The sequence below is a fragment of the Cyclopterus lumpus genome, chromosome 3 (genome assembly GCF_009769545.1).
Source record: "Cyclopterus lumpus isolate fCycLum1 chromosome 3, fCycLum1.pri, whole genome shotgun sequence".
NCBI classification, from domain to species: Eukaryota; Metazoa; Chordata; class Actinopteri; order Perciformes; family Cyclopteridae; genus Cyclopterus; species Cyclopterus lumpus.
Window position 1 is genome coordinate 13,756,777 of NC_046968.1, and position 17,554 is coordinate 13,774,330.

General features: G+C 40.3%; 1 protein-coding gene across 2 annotated transcripts; it reads right to left on the reverse strand.

Annotated features, from left to right (window-relative positions):
- Positions 1 to 642: 642 nt before the first annotated feature.
- Positions 643 to 17,280, reverse strand: ipo7 (importin 7). 2 transcript variants are annotated; one of them, XM_034559696.1, is made up of 25 exons: positions 17,073 to 17,280; positions 14,695 to 14,776; positions 10,288 to 10,441; positions 9,978 to 10,136; positions 9,731 to 9,887; positions 8,527 to 8,616; positions 8,304 to 8,398; positions 8,119 to 8,203; positions 7,870 to 8,004; positions 7,549 to 7,648; positions 7,378 to 7,454; positions 7,145 to 7,261; positions 6,489 to 6,578; positions 6,191 to 6,356; positions 5,910 to 6,070; positions 5,179 to 5,307; positions 4,341 to 4,407; positions 4,086 to 4,211; positions 3,852 to 3,949; positions 3,667 to 3,762; positions 3,275 to 3,495; positions 2,770 to 2,978; positions 2,455 to 2,661; positions 2,254 to 2,370; positions 643 to 1,448 (listed from the first exon to the last, which is right to left on the reverse strand). In XM_034559696.1, the coding sequence occupies exons 1-25, from the start codon at positions 17,154 to 17,156 to the stop codon at positions 1,351 to 1,353; spliced, it is 3,120 nt and encodes a 1,039-aa protein (XP_034415587.1). In that variant the 5' UTR covers positions 17,157 to 17,280; the 3' UTR covers positions 643 to 1,350. The 2 variants fall into 2 exon arrangements, with proteins under 2 accessions (XP_034415587.1, XP_034415577.1); XM_034559686.1 differs by having other exon boundaries at positions 2,455 to 2,664.
- Positions 17,281 to 17,554: the final 274 nt, after the last annotated feature.

The window sequence follows — 17,554 nt, forward strand, 5'->3', positions numbered from 1 at the left end:
TCAGTAAGCAAACATGCCCAATACAGCACCCAGAGCAGGTAAATGCAATTCTGCTATTGGTTACCATATTATTTACACGTTTGCTTTTGCTACAGAGACAATGTTAAGTGTCTCCTGTTGAGAGAAAAAAAAAGGCCGGTCAGCCTGGATTATGGGATTTGTAAAACCGCTTTAAATTACAGCAATGTTGTAGTATCTGTGTCCAGTGCCTGTTGTCTTTCTACATGATGCTGGACAACTCTTTGGGGCACTCGTCGGACACAAAATAAATGTTACAATCAAGTTGTCAAAGTTACCAAAACATCTGAAGTAGGACAATTCATAATCCTGGATAAGGAAACACTTGAGGTCATGGAATACCTTAGCTTTTTTCTTTTCTTTTTTTTTCTTTCTTTTTTTTAATATGTTGTTGAATATATAGATGGTTCATCCATACACCAACCAAAAGCTTGAGACCTTCACGATAAGTCCAATTGTACATGCTTCAATGATGTATTCAATTGTACTTTCAGTGCTCACAAACATGTCCTGTAGCCATACTGAACACCCAGAGCATTCTCTTTTTTCCTGAAATCAATAGTTTCGGAGTTGCTCACTGATCCACTCTGTAACCAGATGCTTGACAACCAGCCATTACAGAAGTCGCTTGCAAAGTAACAAAGTTACAGCTGTTTATCATTTTAAATAGTCTTCAATTTAAAAAATTTGCAGTCTGATACAGAAGGCTAGGAGACCTGAACAATATGAAAGTGCTAGTCATTAATTTACAGAGATCAGGCATCACATAGTGCTATGAAGTATCCAATATGCTACATATGAACACAGCTGTTAACACCTTACAAATGCCTCTGGTTGTTTTTCAAGGCTACTTGAAAAATCAATAACCTTGGCTTGTATGTACATAAACATGAGTGTTTGTTTATGCAGAAAATAATGTAGATATCACCACTACCAGAGGTATAATCTTATTACGGCCATTTGGCCACAACAGTGATAATGAAATATTTAGTCCCATCATCAATTTCTAACCATTAACCCCCAAATTTGTTTAAGTGGGAAACAAAACAAAAAAGAGTTGCCGTCATGGTATCCCCACCACAAAGGGCTCCAGAAGACAACGTTGTTCAGAGCTTCTTCTCTTCCATCGTGCTCAAGTTCTTGGTTTGTTTTCCCCAGCCATTGGTTGCATTTTAGTTGCTTTCTCACATCTTCTGGTGCTATTTCCCATTTGACAGATTGAAGAATGACTGAGAAGAACCAGTTCTGGAACCACTACTTAAGGGAACAACACAAGCTTTTTTTCACTTCACTACAATCAGTCACAGAGTAATAAAAAGTAGAACGGATGACTCAATTCATTCCTGGAGCAGTGCCTCCAAAGTTGAAAGTAGATGGCACCACTGGCGCTGTGAACTTGTACCCGCCGTGTTTCTCGATCATCTTGGATTCTGCAATAAGATAACAAGCAACAGTGCTTAAAAATCACAAACGTGAAGAAAAGAAAGCGGTTTCCTGACGGGAAGTCTTGTTTACTGCTCACATACACAGCTGGTGCTAGACCACCCCTAAAAGTTGGCCATCGTTACGGTCAGACAGTCCAAGACAGACAGCATGTTGTCACATGAATAAAGCTTTTAAATCTTTCCCCTGCATCCCTGTCCACAGAACACAGGAACAGAATTTGGAGACAAGACTACATGCCACACAATGTGATCCAACGCATTTTCGGGCATTTTATGACTTTATTATTCGTCAGACAGATAACAGGAATAAGAGCGAGATTGGGAACAACAGACTCAAACACTGGACACTGCGGTTCATCGACAGACCCTAGACCCTAGGCCACAAGCGTTGACAAAAGCCATGCAGGCAGGACAATCCACAGTGTATTGGCATTTTACAACTGAACTTGGATTTCAACAAACATTTATTTTCTTTTATGATTTTTTTGTATCCTCCCAGATTCATATCTCGGTGCCCATAAAAAGGCACAACGGTGGCCGATTGCAACATGCTAGACTGTATAGTGTAGTTTGATAAAGGCTGTAATTAATATAGTTCTTTTAATCCCAGGTAAATGTTAGATGAAATTGCATTCATAAGAACATTTTGAATGAAAACAAAAAACAAAACGGAACCCAAGAAAAGAAAGCAGGAAATAGCATGTAAAAAATAATTTGCTTTATTGTCAGACTGAAGTGCCGCATCAGAGTTTAATTGGAAATTTGGATTGCAGTCTCAGCAGGCGCTCACCATGTGCTGCCCGTCTCTGGTCTGCAAGTGTGCCAATGTCCTGAAGGTGTTTGCCTTGATCCTCGTCAAGGGACTGTGTTATCGCCTGGTACCATGCTGGGTCACGGCTCTGGATATCTGCATCACAGTAAAGTGAGATTAGTGATTGATACTCGTCTATTGAGCCATTTCAATTTCATTTGCAAGAGGTTGCCGTCTTACTCTGTAGTATGGCTTTGAAGATCTGATACTCGTCCACTAGGTTGTCTTCATCATCTACAGCTGTAGTGTAACCCTCAAGTGCCGTCTCCTCAGCGTCATCCTCCTCCCAGTCTTCGTCATCTCCATCCTCTCCCGCCTGCTTTGCCAGCATCTCCAGGTATTCCTGGCCTTCTTCATCAATGTCATCCTCGTCACTGCCCAGTTCGGCTACTTTCAATCAGAGTTAAGGGAACACCTTATACACTTAACTCACCTTGCAGAGTAATACTGAACTTGGCTGATACAACACTGAATACATCAACATTAATGCCCTACCGTTGTCATCCTCGTCTTCCCCATCTTCATCATCATCATCCTCGTCATTCTCATGCTCTGCTCGACAGGCATACGCCCTCTTGAGGCCATTGAACAGAAGGATGGCGGCTGGGAGAAGCTGGATGGCCACCAGGTTGACAGCCTGAGGCCTGTGCTCGAGGTCAATGAGAGCACAAATTCCAAGAATGCACATCTTCCTGTCATGAAGGCTGAGGGGAGCAAGGGGAACAACAACTTAGTGGCATTTCTGATAACAGTTCATCTTACTAGTTGACTGACAAAGAGTCCCAGAGATCAGCATTTGTCATCATCAAAATATTAGTGGCCAAAGAAATGACTAATAGCTCAGCCATAGTTTGAAAAGTATGAAATTGAACATGACTAGTGTTTGTGATTAATACCAGGCTCAATACATTTATTGGGAGATTTAGGAAGCGTTAACTGTTTTAACTGTCAGAACTGGGTGTACTATAGTGCATTATTGAAATACTCGTAAAACTCTTACCCAAGGAAGCAGTCAACATCTTTGAGCCACTGGGTTATGAAGTGGTTAGTGATCGGCTCAGTGTTGTTTGGAAAGCGAAGGTTCTCCAGAGTGTTGAGGAGAAGAGGGGGGCTGTAGTAAAGTGCGGCAATAGCCACCTGCAGGCACATAGTCCTTAGCTCGCTGGTCTTCACCTCCCGCGTCAAACGCTCCAATGCAGCAGCCACAAACAACGGCACAACCTGCAACGACAGACAGTTTTGCTCTATTGAAGATAAACTTGCCATTAAGATTATCATCCAAAAAATTAGACTCAAAGTATTGCAGAAACTCCTGACATTAAAATACTCAAATCTTTATCGTTGTATCTTTTCAGTCAACTAGTTTGGGTTGTGAATTCGTTAGATCCTGACCTGGTCAATGCCTCGACCTTTGCACTGCAGAATGATAACCTCCAGTAGCTTGGCTGCATGGCACTCTGGGTCCTCGCCAGGATCACCCGTCAGGACCTGAGTGAAGTGACAGGCTTAAGTAAATCTCCTCATACATCACCTCAAATAATTAGTTACATATTGTATTGTAAAATGCATCATTGTACCTTCTTGCACATGCTATAGATGATCTCCAGGTATTTGGTGTCAGATAAGAGTGTATCTGTGTCAACTGTGACATAGTTGTGAAGAAGCGGCATCATATCTGAAACAGAAACATTTATATCAGCTGAGTTTACAGCAAAACATTATGGACAATTGTCTCTTACAGAGCATGGCTCCGGTACCTATGATCCTTTTTATTTCACAATGTCAAATCTGGTTCTTAGCCAAACACATACCTGTGAAGTAGTCAAAACCATCTTGCTGGAAGACTTCATACACTAGTGGAAGGAGCTGCCACATCTGTGCCGACACCTGCTGGCAGGTCAGGCTGTGAGCCAAGGACAAGATCTCCTCGTAGAACTCTAGGAAAAGAAAAAAGGTCAAGACAAGTGAGTCACTGGAGGTAAATAAAGTCTGTTTATCAATATATTGTCTCTAAAGGCAGGTAGACATGCTGGTGGAATGAGGAAACACAGGAAGGACCTGCTTACCCAGTACATGCTGCTGCAGGACAGTGCCAATCACCTGCAGACAGATGCCCTCCAGCTGCTGGGTGATCTGAAACAGCACAAGTGTTAAAGGTAGTGAGGATTTGATCAACATAACTCGGTAGATGGCAGCTCTTTTCTTGCACACAAACAGAGCCTTTCCGTCTGAAAATACCTCATAACTAATGTTAATGTGTAATGATGCATACACAGTATGCTACCAACCACTTCAAACTGTTTTAAAGCATATTTTAACCAAATGTTTGTAATGTCACTGTATACAACTGAATGTTGTATAAGATTATATATTATATTAATAACTAACCAAACGTACTACATTTTGAGTCAAATCTACTAGAAGCAATGACGACAAGCACCTCTTCTTCATTAATGTTGTTTTGTATACCTGGTGTCAATCCTGTTATGTCCAATTAAACAGGTTATATTTCCCTGTATATTGGTCAAATAAAAATTATTTAAATGATTTTTAGTGAAGTGACATATACTGACCATCTCTGAAACCTAAACCGTTGAATTGATAAGAAATGAATTACCCTCAGTGTAAAGTGGTGCTTGGTCAAATCCAATGGCTTCGAGCACTAGCACTCTGTTTTAGCAGACATGGTGGCACTATATCTAGCATCTGCCTCAGCCTCTGAGTCATTTTGAACACAGTGAGAACAGAGTGTGTTCCCAGGAGTTGGTGGGTGGCTGAAGTGTGTTGGCAGGAACGCTGCAGCAGACCAGAGCTGCTTCTGCAGAGGAACTCGCACCGAGATCAGCTTGAAGTGTGTGCGTGCGAGCGTGTGTAGGCAGCACGCTTAGTGGCTATGCTGCTTACCTCTTTGTGGTCCTCCACCACACTTAGCAATGTGTCAATGGTGTTGAGGATGCCCATGGCTGTCACTGCCTTGTCATCTCCTCCCTCCTCATCAGGGCCTGTCTGAATCACCTGGTTGAACGTCATAGCCTGACAGAGCAAACAGACTATTATAATTGTGTCTTTGGACTTAATGTATTCATACATTTTACCAACAGGTAGGACAACTATTTCATTCAAAACATTTTTTATAGAATAAATAGTTTAATTAATAAATAAAACAAGGCAAACCTACTAAATGTGATCATAGCTTTCTCTTAAAAGCAAAATAGAGGATACGCATGTGACATCACCATACATTGAGCTCACCAGTCACTTTCTGAGACTGCAGTTAAAAGCAGCTCTTCATCATTTTAAGAGAAGAAAAGCAAGAATATTTTCTGGCAATTATATTCCTGGTACCCTAACTTGGATATTTAGTTATTATTCTCAGGCACATTAGGCTTGGAGAAAACTGATCAGTTTATTTTTGGTTTAATCAGATCAGATCAGTATTATCTTAGTTGCCTTTACTTCATCTAAACGAAGAGGCTTTTATGCAAGCAGTATAGATCATTTTCAACATTTGTTTTTGTTTCTAGGATTGCAGTTCTCAGACATTACAGCCATGGGGAAGTTTATTAAGGCATTCAAGGATGGTATTATGTGAAATGACGACATCAACATGTAGCGTCTTTAGTGCTTGCACTTACCAAGTGCTGTGTCATCTCCACTGCAATTGGAGTCACCTCCTCACTGTATTCACAAATCATCTTCTGTATGACATTGGTTAGGTCATCGTTTTCCGTTTCCCTGACAATGTGCAGGAGTGCCTGCATCACTGGCCGGATAAAGGGTGTGATGTATTCTTTGGCTAAAGAATAACACACAAGTTAATTCAGACACTCAAAGAGAACAACAAACTTAAACATTCATCGAAAAAAACTATTTTGTAAAAAGCAGTCAGTTAAACACCAGCGGCATAACTTCTCACCTTTCTCCTGGTTGCTGATGAGAACCTGCAGGGCAATAGCAGCCTCAACCTTAACTGGCATCTCGTTGTCATTGATTAAACAAAGGCGAGTCAGCTCAAGAGCGGTCTGCAGGTTCTGGTCACTTTTGAACTTCACCTCACAGAAGTAATGCAGCACCCAGCAGGCCTGTGTGAAAACAGAGGTTGAGGAAAATAAACTCTAAGAACTAAGACAATAACACAAGTTTGTTTTAATTCAAAGCGACTTCATTCAGTAATGCTAAATCTCAGGTCTGCCTGTTGGGGCATGATCACTTACTCTGGCTCTCATGTAGCCCAGTTCACTGCGGAACAGGGCGAAGACGTGATTCTGCAGCATGAACTCCATCTGGTCCTTATAAATCTTTTTCTGTGCAGAGAAATAAATACAAACTGTCAAGTTTCACAAGGCAGTCAAACACATCAAGTATCCTGCATGTTTAATGCATTGACTGGCACAAGATAAATAAATAAAAAAACACTCAAAACCGCAGCACGAACAAATGTGAGGGAACGCACCCTGTTTTTTAATGCCACATTAAGAATGACAAACTTGAGTTGAAATCGGCAGGAGAAGAACTAGTTAACATTGGCGTTCGCAGTCCTGCTGTGCAAAATAACAGAGCTAAAAACTAATGCTAACAAAGGCTGCAAGAGTCACATTGTGGTGCGTTCAGGGTCTACTGAGTAAAAAAAAAAAATTTAAAATCATTTCTTTGCGAGAAACAATACAGTTGTTTGAAAGAGGTGTTTTCACAGCAATATAAAATAGATATTAGAGGGAATTGTGAACTGTTAAAACACACCAACTCTAGGTGAATAGTCTTCCATGCTACAACTGTGCAGGCACAATAGCTTTCACTATCTCTAAGTGCCCATAGCTAAACCAACTTCTGCAAGAGGTAGTGCCAACAGGGTTGGTTGAAAAGTATTTACCTTCAGCAGGATTTCAGCCAAAGAGCCAATCATGTGGAGGGCACCATCCTTTTTCCTGGGGTCAGAGGCGGGATCAGTAAGAATCTGGTAGCAGAAGCCCATCGTCTTTTGCAGCACCTAAACACAGCAAGAGCACACCGGATTAGGCGTCAACAAATATGAACTGTAGGGCTAGTTTTTCAAACAGTTTCAAAGCTTTCGAAGAAATTAACAACAAATTAATTTCAACTGGCCTCTTTCCTCTTGTTGCAGGCAGTGAAGAGGAGCGTCTGGGCCGCTGTTGTTGGAGAGATGAAGTCCTCAAATACGTCTAAGGAGAGAGCAGAGATTGGAAAAATGGTTAACCATCACAGGTGCACGTTGATAATATTTTTGAATAGCAGGCATCAACTTTCTTTTCTTACCAAACTTCATGCGGATGTACTCATAAGGATCCTCTTGCCACAGTTCCTCATCACTATCTGTGTAACACATTAGGGGGAAGACCACATCCTGAATGATGCCCTGAAAAACACAAAATAAAAGTCACAATCAAGGAGTGATGTTGATGTCAGGTGACTAGTTTCTTTCATCAGTGGGCTGAAACGGTACGTATTGGCAGCACTTTAGCTTCATGCTTCTACTGGTGACAACCAGTCTATCAAAATAAATGTGTACAATAGTGTTACTGCACAGCTACCATCCAAGATGTGTCACAAGGATATTTAGACATGCTTTATTAGTACCTGGATGTGTGGTTTGAGGTTTCTCCACGTCAGAGCATGTGCTATGCCCTGGTTGATGTAGTTGAGTGTCTGTTGGAGCACTCTGGGAGCCACATATTGCTTTTCCTTGTACTGGTATAAGACTTTCAGCAGCACCTAGTAGACAGATGTACAAAGAAATTCCTTACACACTTGTGAGATGCACTTCGAAAAGACACAGTTCAGTCTGACTGGAGCTGCTGTTTACATTACGTCTTCTGAAGTTCTTACCTGTTGAGCAGGAACTGCATATTCCTTGAGGAAAAGTTCAGCAAACTCGGCATACTCTTTTGTTGTGTTGCCTGGGCTTCCATACCTGCAAAGAGGGTTTAATATAGCAAACGTTAAACATGTTTTTACATTTTACTAATAAAAAAAATGAAATAAAAAGTAAGAGAAAGATTATTGGATTTTACCTCTCAAACAAACGAGCCAAGATGTGAAGGGCCCACTTCTTACACTTCCACCATGGCAGCTCAGGTCGCTCATCTTCATCTATCTGCATCGTCTCCTGCACGGACCAAAAACAAACTATTTTGGTCTAACTGGTATCACTGAAATGTTTACATTTTGGAACAAATCTTTTGTAAAGAGTAATTGGCAATATTGGTGCAGTATGAATTAATGTTGCGCCCTTACCGGAGGCACATCTCTATCCACGACTGTCTTCAGGATCTCCATCCACTCAGTCAGGTTCTGCCTGTTGATGAGTTCCAGGGGGAGGTTGTACTGTGGAGATGAACAAGAAAGTCTTTTTTAGGACTGTTCACACCAAAAAGGGGGCATCACAGATTTAATAATAAAATACTTATTGTATTAAAATAAGTTGTGCTTTTAAAAACACAGATTAAGTAATACTGCACTTTTTTTCTTTCCACACTGAACCAAACAATGGCCACATAATGCCTGCCCAGTGTGAGATTTCAGATAGCACGCCCGCATACCAGGAGAAAAAGAGGGCTGATGTTTAACATGACAGCACCAGCATCTCGTGCAGTGGTTCTCAATCTCTCAAACTTGTTTTTGTCACGCCCCACTTGAATAAAGGTAATGCCCCACCGTCCCAACAAAATTGTAACAAAATGGTTAATGCTGAATTTGTTATTGAAATAAATATGTTGTGACTCCATCTGTGCTTTTTCAAATAAAATAAAGAAAATTGCAATCACTTTCAAGTAAATCAGATTGCTCCATCAGAAAAAAAATAAAATGAACAATGCAAACAAATTGCAGATATGTGTGAGCCATCAAGTTTTATCAGTACAAGCGGCTGCAATGAGCCGACCTTCCACTCCAAATCTTTTTAAAACGGGGTTGCCGGTTTGATATGGCCACTCACAATTCATGCTCAATGTTGCGCTCTTGTTTTGAAGAACTGGTCTAGTGTAAGGTATAACGTACACATTGGGCAGTGGCTGCACCTTAAATGTTTCTGTCATCTACTGGTTGATCTTGTTCTTTGCACGGAAGGACCTTATTGTCTCGCCACGTCGTTGTCATTCTGGTTCGCTGTTGCTAACTGCTGCTAACGTGTTTTTGTGTGGGACGCACAAATAACGTCAAAACTTCACACCCGTTCTGGCCGTCAAGTTCCACAAAGACATTGGCTCGGCAACTACCTTTGCTGCCAGCTCAGCAACGGAAAAACGTTCCCATCTCATTCCACCTCCGTACATTTCATACAGAGAAACCAAATAATGGCATATCATTGAACAATGTGTCTGAGAGCGGCTACTGGTTGAAAAACTTTTTAAGACACGTCTTTATTAAGAAAAAGACAAACACAGGGCTTTATTCTTCCTTAACCCCCCTTAAGAGACAATGCCATGAGCTGTAACTTTACCTGGAAGAGGGCATAGAGGATTTTGAAGATCTGTTTTTGTATGAGGACAGAGTCACTGGAGTGGTCAGGGAGCAGCTGGATAAAGCGTTCTTTCAGCATGGGCATGAAGATGTGCATGGCAGCCACCAGAGGTTGACGCTCTTCTGGTTTCTTATATCTATTTCACACACGGGTTACATCAGCCACACAAGCACAATGTCACGTGTTCTAATACAATATCAAATTAAGATCGAGAACCCTGACTTACTCATAGTTTTTGACAAGCTGGTAAAGGCAGAGCAAGATGCCCAGCCATCCTGCACTGTTGTCTGACTGCAGGTAGAAGCCAATCTTGTCCACGATGGTCGTCCACTTGCCAGGGTAGTCATGCTTGATCATGTGGTGGATACATGTCGTCAACTGGACTCTGAAAAGTAAAAAAATTAATGTTTTGATTGTGTAAAACGAAAATACTATATGCAAAGTGGAAAAGAGTGACCAGTAGGGAACATAGATGGAAAAACCAAATCTCCCGAGCGCCTCTCACTCTACTCAACCAGCAGGGTTTGTGTTGTTACCTGATGCGCTCGGGGGAGTGGATAATGGCCTCCACTATGTTGTCTCGAATGAACAGCCTGTCCTCATCAGGGATGTTATTTACGGGAGTTTCTGTGCCTGAACCGTCACCATCACTCCAGTGCTGAGTTATCATGTTCTTAAGGTAAATCACACCTAGACAGAATAGCACAAGGATCAGCTCTTTAACAGCAAGACATTATGTACACATACATACTCTTTTTTTTAATTATTAAAAGGCTGGAGATAAACGTTCCTCATGTGCAACGTATTGTATACATCAAGTGATTTGGATGCGTGTACATTTAAGTGGATTTTTTAAAACCATACATGGTGTATCGTATTGACTGAATTTACTTCATCAAGACAGTAAATTCTTCCATCTGTATTTCAGTAGTTTTGAATGTGGCACAAGGGTGTGAGCTGGGTTCACATTTACAATGTGGGCCCCGCTGTGAGTTCAGTTGCTCGCAGGGAGAAGTGTCTGAGGGAAAAGTGAGGTCTGGTTGGCGAACGTCAGACTGCTGACACAAATGTCTACACTGCTATCGAGGCAATCATAATCCAGCCTATCAATGCTGACCGAGCATAAACCCTCTCCCCCTTTGCCTATGACCAAACTACACTATCACTCAACACTGCAAAGCCACGAATAATCAGTCATATGAATTAGAGTCATGGACAGGAGGAAAACTAATTCTAACTGAAAAAATACTGCTACAAGCCTGATATGGTTGAACAATGTAATTAAAACTAAAATAGGCCATTAATGAAGGTGAAACACCGACTTCAAGCATGATAACAGTAGTGCTTATCAAATTCAGCCATTCAGATTTGCTATTCTCTAACATAACAGCTGAATAATTTGTGTTTGTTAACTTTAATAAACTGCAACTCCATTCCAGAAGTAGAAACGTATCAAAACAGTAGGGATTGAGGCTGTTGTGAACTAACTATTTAAAATAACCGTATACATCATTTTAAAATCACGCATTGTGCGCAAACAACATTACACCAACAATGAGCTGAAGTTTTTTTTTTATATCCCCACCAAAGCCAATATCGGCACAAATCACTTAAAACTAATCTAATCAAACATGGGAACCAAATGCGTTAAAGAGTAAGTTATACATGATCATAACGTCTCAATTAACCCACGTAACTATGATGAATATATCGTTTGTTTGCTTGGCATGATGAGTTTAAAAAAAAAAAGAGGTCAAAGTCCTTTCCGCTGTAGCGATCTGTAATCTCTACCTCACGACCTATCCTGCTAACTCCCCGACCCCCCCCCCCCCCCCCCCCCCCCAAAAGCGGAAATGTGGGGCAGCGCAAAAAGGGGAAAAGAGCAGTGGTGTACGGAGCTTACGATCGGAGGTTTTACGTCCGTCAGCTTGTTTGAGGATTATAAAGTGCGCGCTACCGGGAGATCCTGGAATAGACTTTGGGTAATTGTGTGTTATTTCACTATGTGTATTGTTGTGCCTGCCCCTGATCTGTTAAATACAAATGGATGCATTTTGAGCGAACTCTGTTGTGGTGTGTAATTGTTTGGTGGCCGATGCTAAATATTTTGCTTTTGGGAAATGTACCTTGGAGGGTTCAATATGTGTGATTATTATCCTCTATACTTGAGCCCTGTGTGCGGTTGACTTTAAAAAGGACAAATAACGACTCCAACCCTGAAGAAACATTGTTAGGCACCGACCTAGCTGGCACCCCAAGCAACTGTCATTACCGTTACACCGCTATCACACAAACAATTAAGAGGAATGGAAAAAAAAACATTTGGCAACAAAGGTCTCAAAACATGTCCTGTACATGCTGCCAATACCAATTAAAAAACAACTCAAACACACATTAAATTGTGCGGTCTGTTATAAAACCACTTTGATGAATGCATTTGATCATTTATTCACTGAAAATATGTATAAGTGCCAATCAAATAAAATGATGATTGCAAAGTGGCCTGCTTTCCAACATTAAGCCAGAAAGGAGCTACATGCATGACAATCCTACTGACCTTTGTGTATTGATTAAGTAAAGGTACGTTTGAACGGAAGCCATAAACAGACATGATTCAAACATGTATTTTTAAATATCACGGGATAACGATATAATCAATGTTGTCACAAGTAAACAAAAGGGTTGTTTCTTCTCATTACTTACAATGCCAGCAGGCATAGATGACTGCAGTCATTGGCATCTCCACGGTCCAATCAGCTGAGGCTTAAGTTGTAGTGCAACCAAATACAGACACTAAATCGGCCCAATGTAGCAGACCATAAACTGTGAAGGAGTCTGCATATAAAAAGATTGTATACAAAAACTATATACAGTCCAAGATGCTGACAGCTGGCGACGGACTTGGTGATGTTAATAGAACGATACTCATGTGACTTTGTCTGGTTTTCAAAATAAGGTGTCAAGAGTACTTACAAAATACATATATGGAAGTAAGATTAAATTGATATTTACAATTACAAAACCTGTTACCTGTACCCTATGTAAAATAATAAGAAAATAGCACGAGGGAAAAGTCATTATTAGATTTTTGGTTGCTGTAAAATAAAAATGTAATGAATTATTTTGGATGACTCACAATTGAATTGAAGAAATCTCACAACACAAGATCAATAATTTGTATAAATGTAAAGATTAAAGTGCCAATATTTCTACCATTAATTGGCTACATATTTTAAGTAATTTCTGTATGCATGTAGTGAGAGATGTCCTGAAAATATGAAGCAATGTGTTTTTATAGTGTTCATACATGTAGCTGTTTCACAGTAGAAATGTGTGGCTTTTACTATGGAAAACCTCATAATTGATTTAGTGTTTGTATGTAGTCAGAGAAGTCTTTAACTCAAATGTTTCAGTCATTGGCCAGCAAAACAAAAAGACATTAACCTCACAATTTGGTGGCATTTTCTTTTTAATGCATGGAGGGATACAGGCAACATTGTATACTTCTTTTGAAATAAATTTAAAAAAAAAAAAATTATATATAATATATATATATATATATATATAATCCAGTTAGTAACACCTTATTTAACGGACAGTCACAAATTATCCCTTAAAGGATCCGCTTGCCATTCTCTGCCAACTTCACCGAGTTCCTACTGTCAGCTTGATTTGAGCTGTTTGAATTAATCTAGCGTCAGCTAAATGGATCTAAACAGGAATAGTAATACAAAAATAAAAAAAAACTTTGATTTCTCTATCGAGATAACACTTGTTTTTTTGAGATGACAAAATTAACACTTGATCTTGAGATAACGATATTAAAAAAAACAGTTTGAATCTTGTCTTTTTCGGGCTTCCATACATTTGTCATAAGCTTCACTTGTGATATTATTCAGAACAGCATCACTGCAACGTGGAGCTGTTCCTCCCATATTCTGCTTTAAACACTGTCAAGACATTTTTCCTACAGATGGAAAAGTAATGAATTACACCATCGCACAGGTCTGTAACAGCTTCATTTGCTGGTAGCGGTACCAGCAAATTACAAATACTCTTAGGTTGACACAACAATGCAGATGCCTTGTAATTTCTGCAACAACTTGTCATGATTTTCACTTTGAACACTTATTTTTCCCTCCTATGAAACTTTCCTCACAGAGCAGTTTTTGACTGAAGCAAAACAAGCTATATTTAACCGATTCCACATGTCCACTGCTCTTCAGTGAGGCACTTTAGCCACACAAAAACACAAGTGTGAATCATGTAACATGGCTAAATGATCTTTTCAGATACCATTATATAAGTGACCTATTTAACTTGGGATCATGCAAAATATCTAGTCTATTTCTCATATAATGCAATCTGATCAAATGTAGAATAAAGTGGCAAGTCACAGTGAAATAAGTGTTATTTTGCACCACATTTCTTGTAAGCTTTGGAGTTTTGGGCATTGACGACAAGGTGAAGTATTCACCCAGCTTCACCAATAATTATTTCTATACATCTTAAAAACTCTTTCCCTGTACGATGTGTTTAACAGGACAAATCTGGCAGCACCGTAACCTTAATCTGTTTGTGTTGAATCTCCACTTCAGCTTTAACTCAAATCAGTTGACTGTAAAGATGTGCTGGTCTCGCTCCTTAAGCTACCAGCCGATAGCAGCGAATAAATCCATATTTTTTGTGATTATTTTTAAAAGTGCAATCTTGAAGATTTGAATTTAAACAAATGTCTTTTAAGTCACGGTCTCTCGCTGAAAGTAGTAAGCGTGCTGCCACATAGTAGCACAGTAAAAGAAATAGATATTCTAAATCAATCAGGACTTAAATCTTAAGGATCACCATTGTAACGTTTAACATGAATAAGATATGCAGAGGCGATTATACGTTCCATATTGGAGCATCTTTCACAGACTGCAGAACTGTTAATCGAGACTCACCTGCTTGCCTGACGGGCAAATCCAGCTGATCAGACATGGTGACACGCAGCAGAGTGGACACAAAGTTTACCTGGGTGTGACCCTGAAAATCAGAATTGAGAACAGCAGAATGTAAACTGGTCATAAAACACTGAAACATTAAGAATATAATTGTTCATCCTGTTTAGTATAGAGTAGATTTCATATTATTTTGCATGAACCCTACTTGGAGTTATTAAGCCAGGAGGTTGTATTTTAGACATGGCAAGTTTAATGTACATAATGTTTGGCTTACAGGTGTCACACAATCACATTGCTATATATTTTGAAATTGATGTTGTGCTTTGTTGCATTTTTAATTATGAAAAAAAAAAGTGCCATCACAAACCACCAGCACACCTCAAAACGGTGAGGTGTCTCAGGCAAATTAAATACTCATGAAAATAGATGCTCACATTAACAAGCTGTGGTCCAGAGTAGTGCAGCTGTTTTTTAACATTACAAATCCGTGTGTATTTCTAAGCTAATCATGATTAAGTGGTAAACTTAAAATAAGATTTACAGGACGTATAATTATGGGTTATTGCCTCCTTACAGAACTAAAGCTGCAATTGGTTGTTGCCGAGAAGGTGTCAAGGTGATAAATGTGGGTTGACTAATATATCACAGTGCAGCTCAAGTCTAGCAACATATTTGTTTAAACACAATGTAATGAATCTCAACATCTTGGCAAGCCGTATTCATTTTTTTATCTGGCCATTTTCCATGAAAAAAAAAAAAAGTCGGAGCTATGACTAAGCAAAGCACTGTATTTAGAAAATATTCACTCCAACAGATTTACTCCATCCTCCTCCAGTAGATATGACTTTGTTCTGTACACAACTCGAAAAACTCGAGCCAGCTGTGTAAGAACACTCTCCAAGCAATGGCATTCAAGTGAGCCATTACTATCAATGTTAGTGTGGGTGGAAAAAAAAAAACCAAGACAATTACACTGCCAAAAATAAACATGTAGGAAGGGGAAAAATATATTCAACACATGTGCTGGGACAGGATTCTAAAAGGTCATCTAAAATGTGTTAATATATTAAAATCAAATAGGCCTTGGTTTGTGATAACTGTCACAGAGATTCACCGATATAGAAAAACGTGGAGCTTAATCATGGTACTGTGATTTAACTGTCCACTGTACAGAGTCACAACATTGGGCTTCAAAACAATGCAAGGCCCTGTATGCACTTATTTTCCATGATCAATACAGGTGATAAAAACAAAATCTGAGAGCTACAAATACCTTTAGGGGGGAAATTACTTGAAATCATGACATGAAGGCGTTAAGTTGTTATATTTAAGAAGTCCACAATAACATTTAAATGGAAAACTAATCAAACTATTCATTTGTCCTCAACTATAACATGATGTGTCACACAAGACAGAGCACCCCATCGCCTCAAGTTACAGTCAAAGTAAGTCCAGTCTCAATCTCAGCGTTGGAACCTGACCGAGAGGTAATTTAGACAGTAGCGTTATAAATATGATAAACAATCTAAAGTCTAGTGCTCCGCCAAGTACTAAAAACTCAAAGTGAAAACATAACATGAGAAACAGCCCAACTTTAAAACAGTCCGGCTGTTGCTCGGACGACATGGCTGCTAACTTGGTTAACAGCCGCTCACGTGGAGCTCGGCTCACGTAAAACTACATTTATGTGTTTTACGAAGCAGCTATGAAAGGGCACCCATTACAAAGTAAGTGTGGCTCTGGCAAGCGAAAGAAAAAAGTTGGTTCACGAAAGTGTTATTGCGTTGTTGTATAATGTCATCATCACTCCGGGGCTTGTCACAATGACACGTGAGCAGCAGCTATGTAGCGGCTTCTCAGCGAGCCAGCTAAGCTAGCTCGCTGACATTAGCCGCACAGCTAGGACTAACTATCCGGTGGTTAAATACGATAACTAGCACACACCCTGCGTCCCAGGCCGCTTCACTTGCTATTCAACACACCTGCCATCATATTCTCATGTCGTGTCAGCTCCGAAATTAGTCAAAACTTAACAGAAACTGTGGGTGACGAGCTAATAAGTAGTTATCTCATCTGAGCTAGCTGGTTAGCATTAGCGATACAGCTGGCTCAAGAAGAAGCTAACGTTGGTTACTTGCACTGAGTGTCATCGAAATAAAAACACAATTGAATTAATACAAGTGGCGCCACGCTGTTGATATGAGCGAGGGCACAATGGGAAGTATTGTGGCCTGGTATCTCGCCCATGGTACGTCTCAGCAGCAGCAGCGGAGCCCCGTCTGCGTGATCGCACCATCTTGATGTTGTGAACGGCCGAGGCCCGATCGAGGACCACACCACAACCTCCATCACCATTAACGGCTAATCTCAACCTGTACCTCGTTCAACTGTCTCTCCGCGGCCTCCCGTAGGATGGGGTCCATCGTCCCCCGAAGGGCCTCGACCAAAGACTCAGGATCCATCACGAAAACTCTGTTTGCGGCTCGGATTTGTTATATTTCAGACGTCTATCAGCTCCCAGTCACTGCGCACATGGACGCACAGCTCTCCGGTTACCCGGCGCGAAAGGAAGCAGTGAATAAAGTACCCGGATAGATCAGCGCCAAATGTGTGCAGCACGAACATCCGGCGGCGAAAGCGCATCCTTGGGAGTTGTAGTTCCCATCATAGCTTTGGGACAACTTGCCCCACGTCTTCAAAGAGAGATAGGGGAGGCATTATAACAAACAAATTAAATAAAAAATTGTAAGCCCATGTTATTTTTTTTCTTGGGTTTAAACTTTAAAATCACGCACAGATCAAGATACCAAGCGATCATATTGAAAAGTTGGATCATTATGTTTATGTTTGTTTGTTTGTT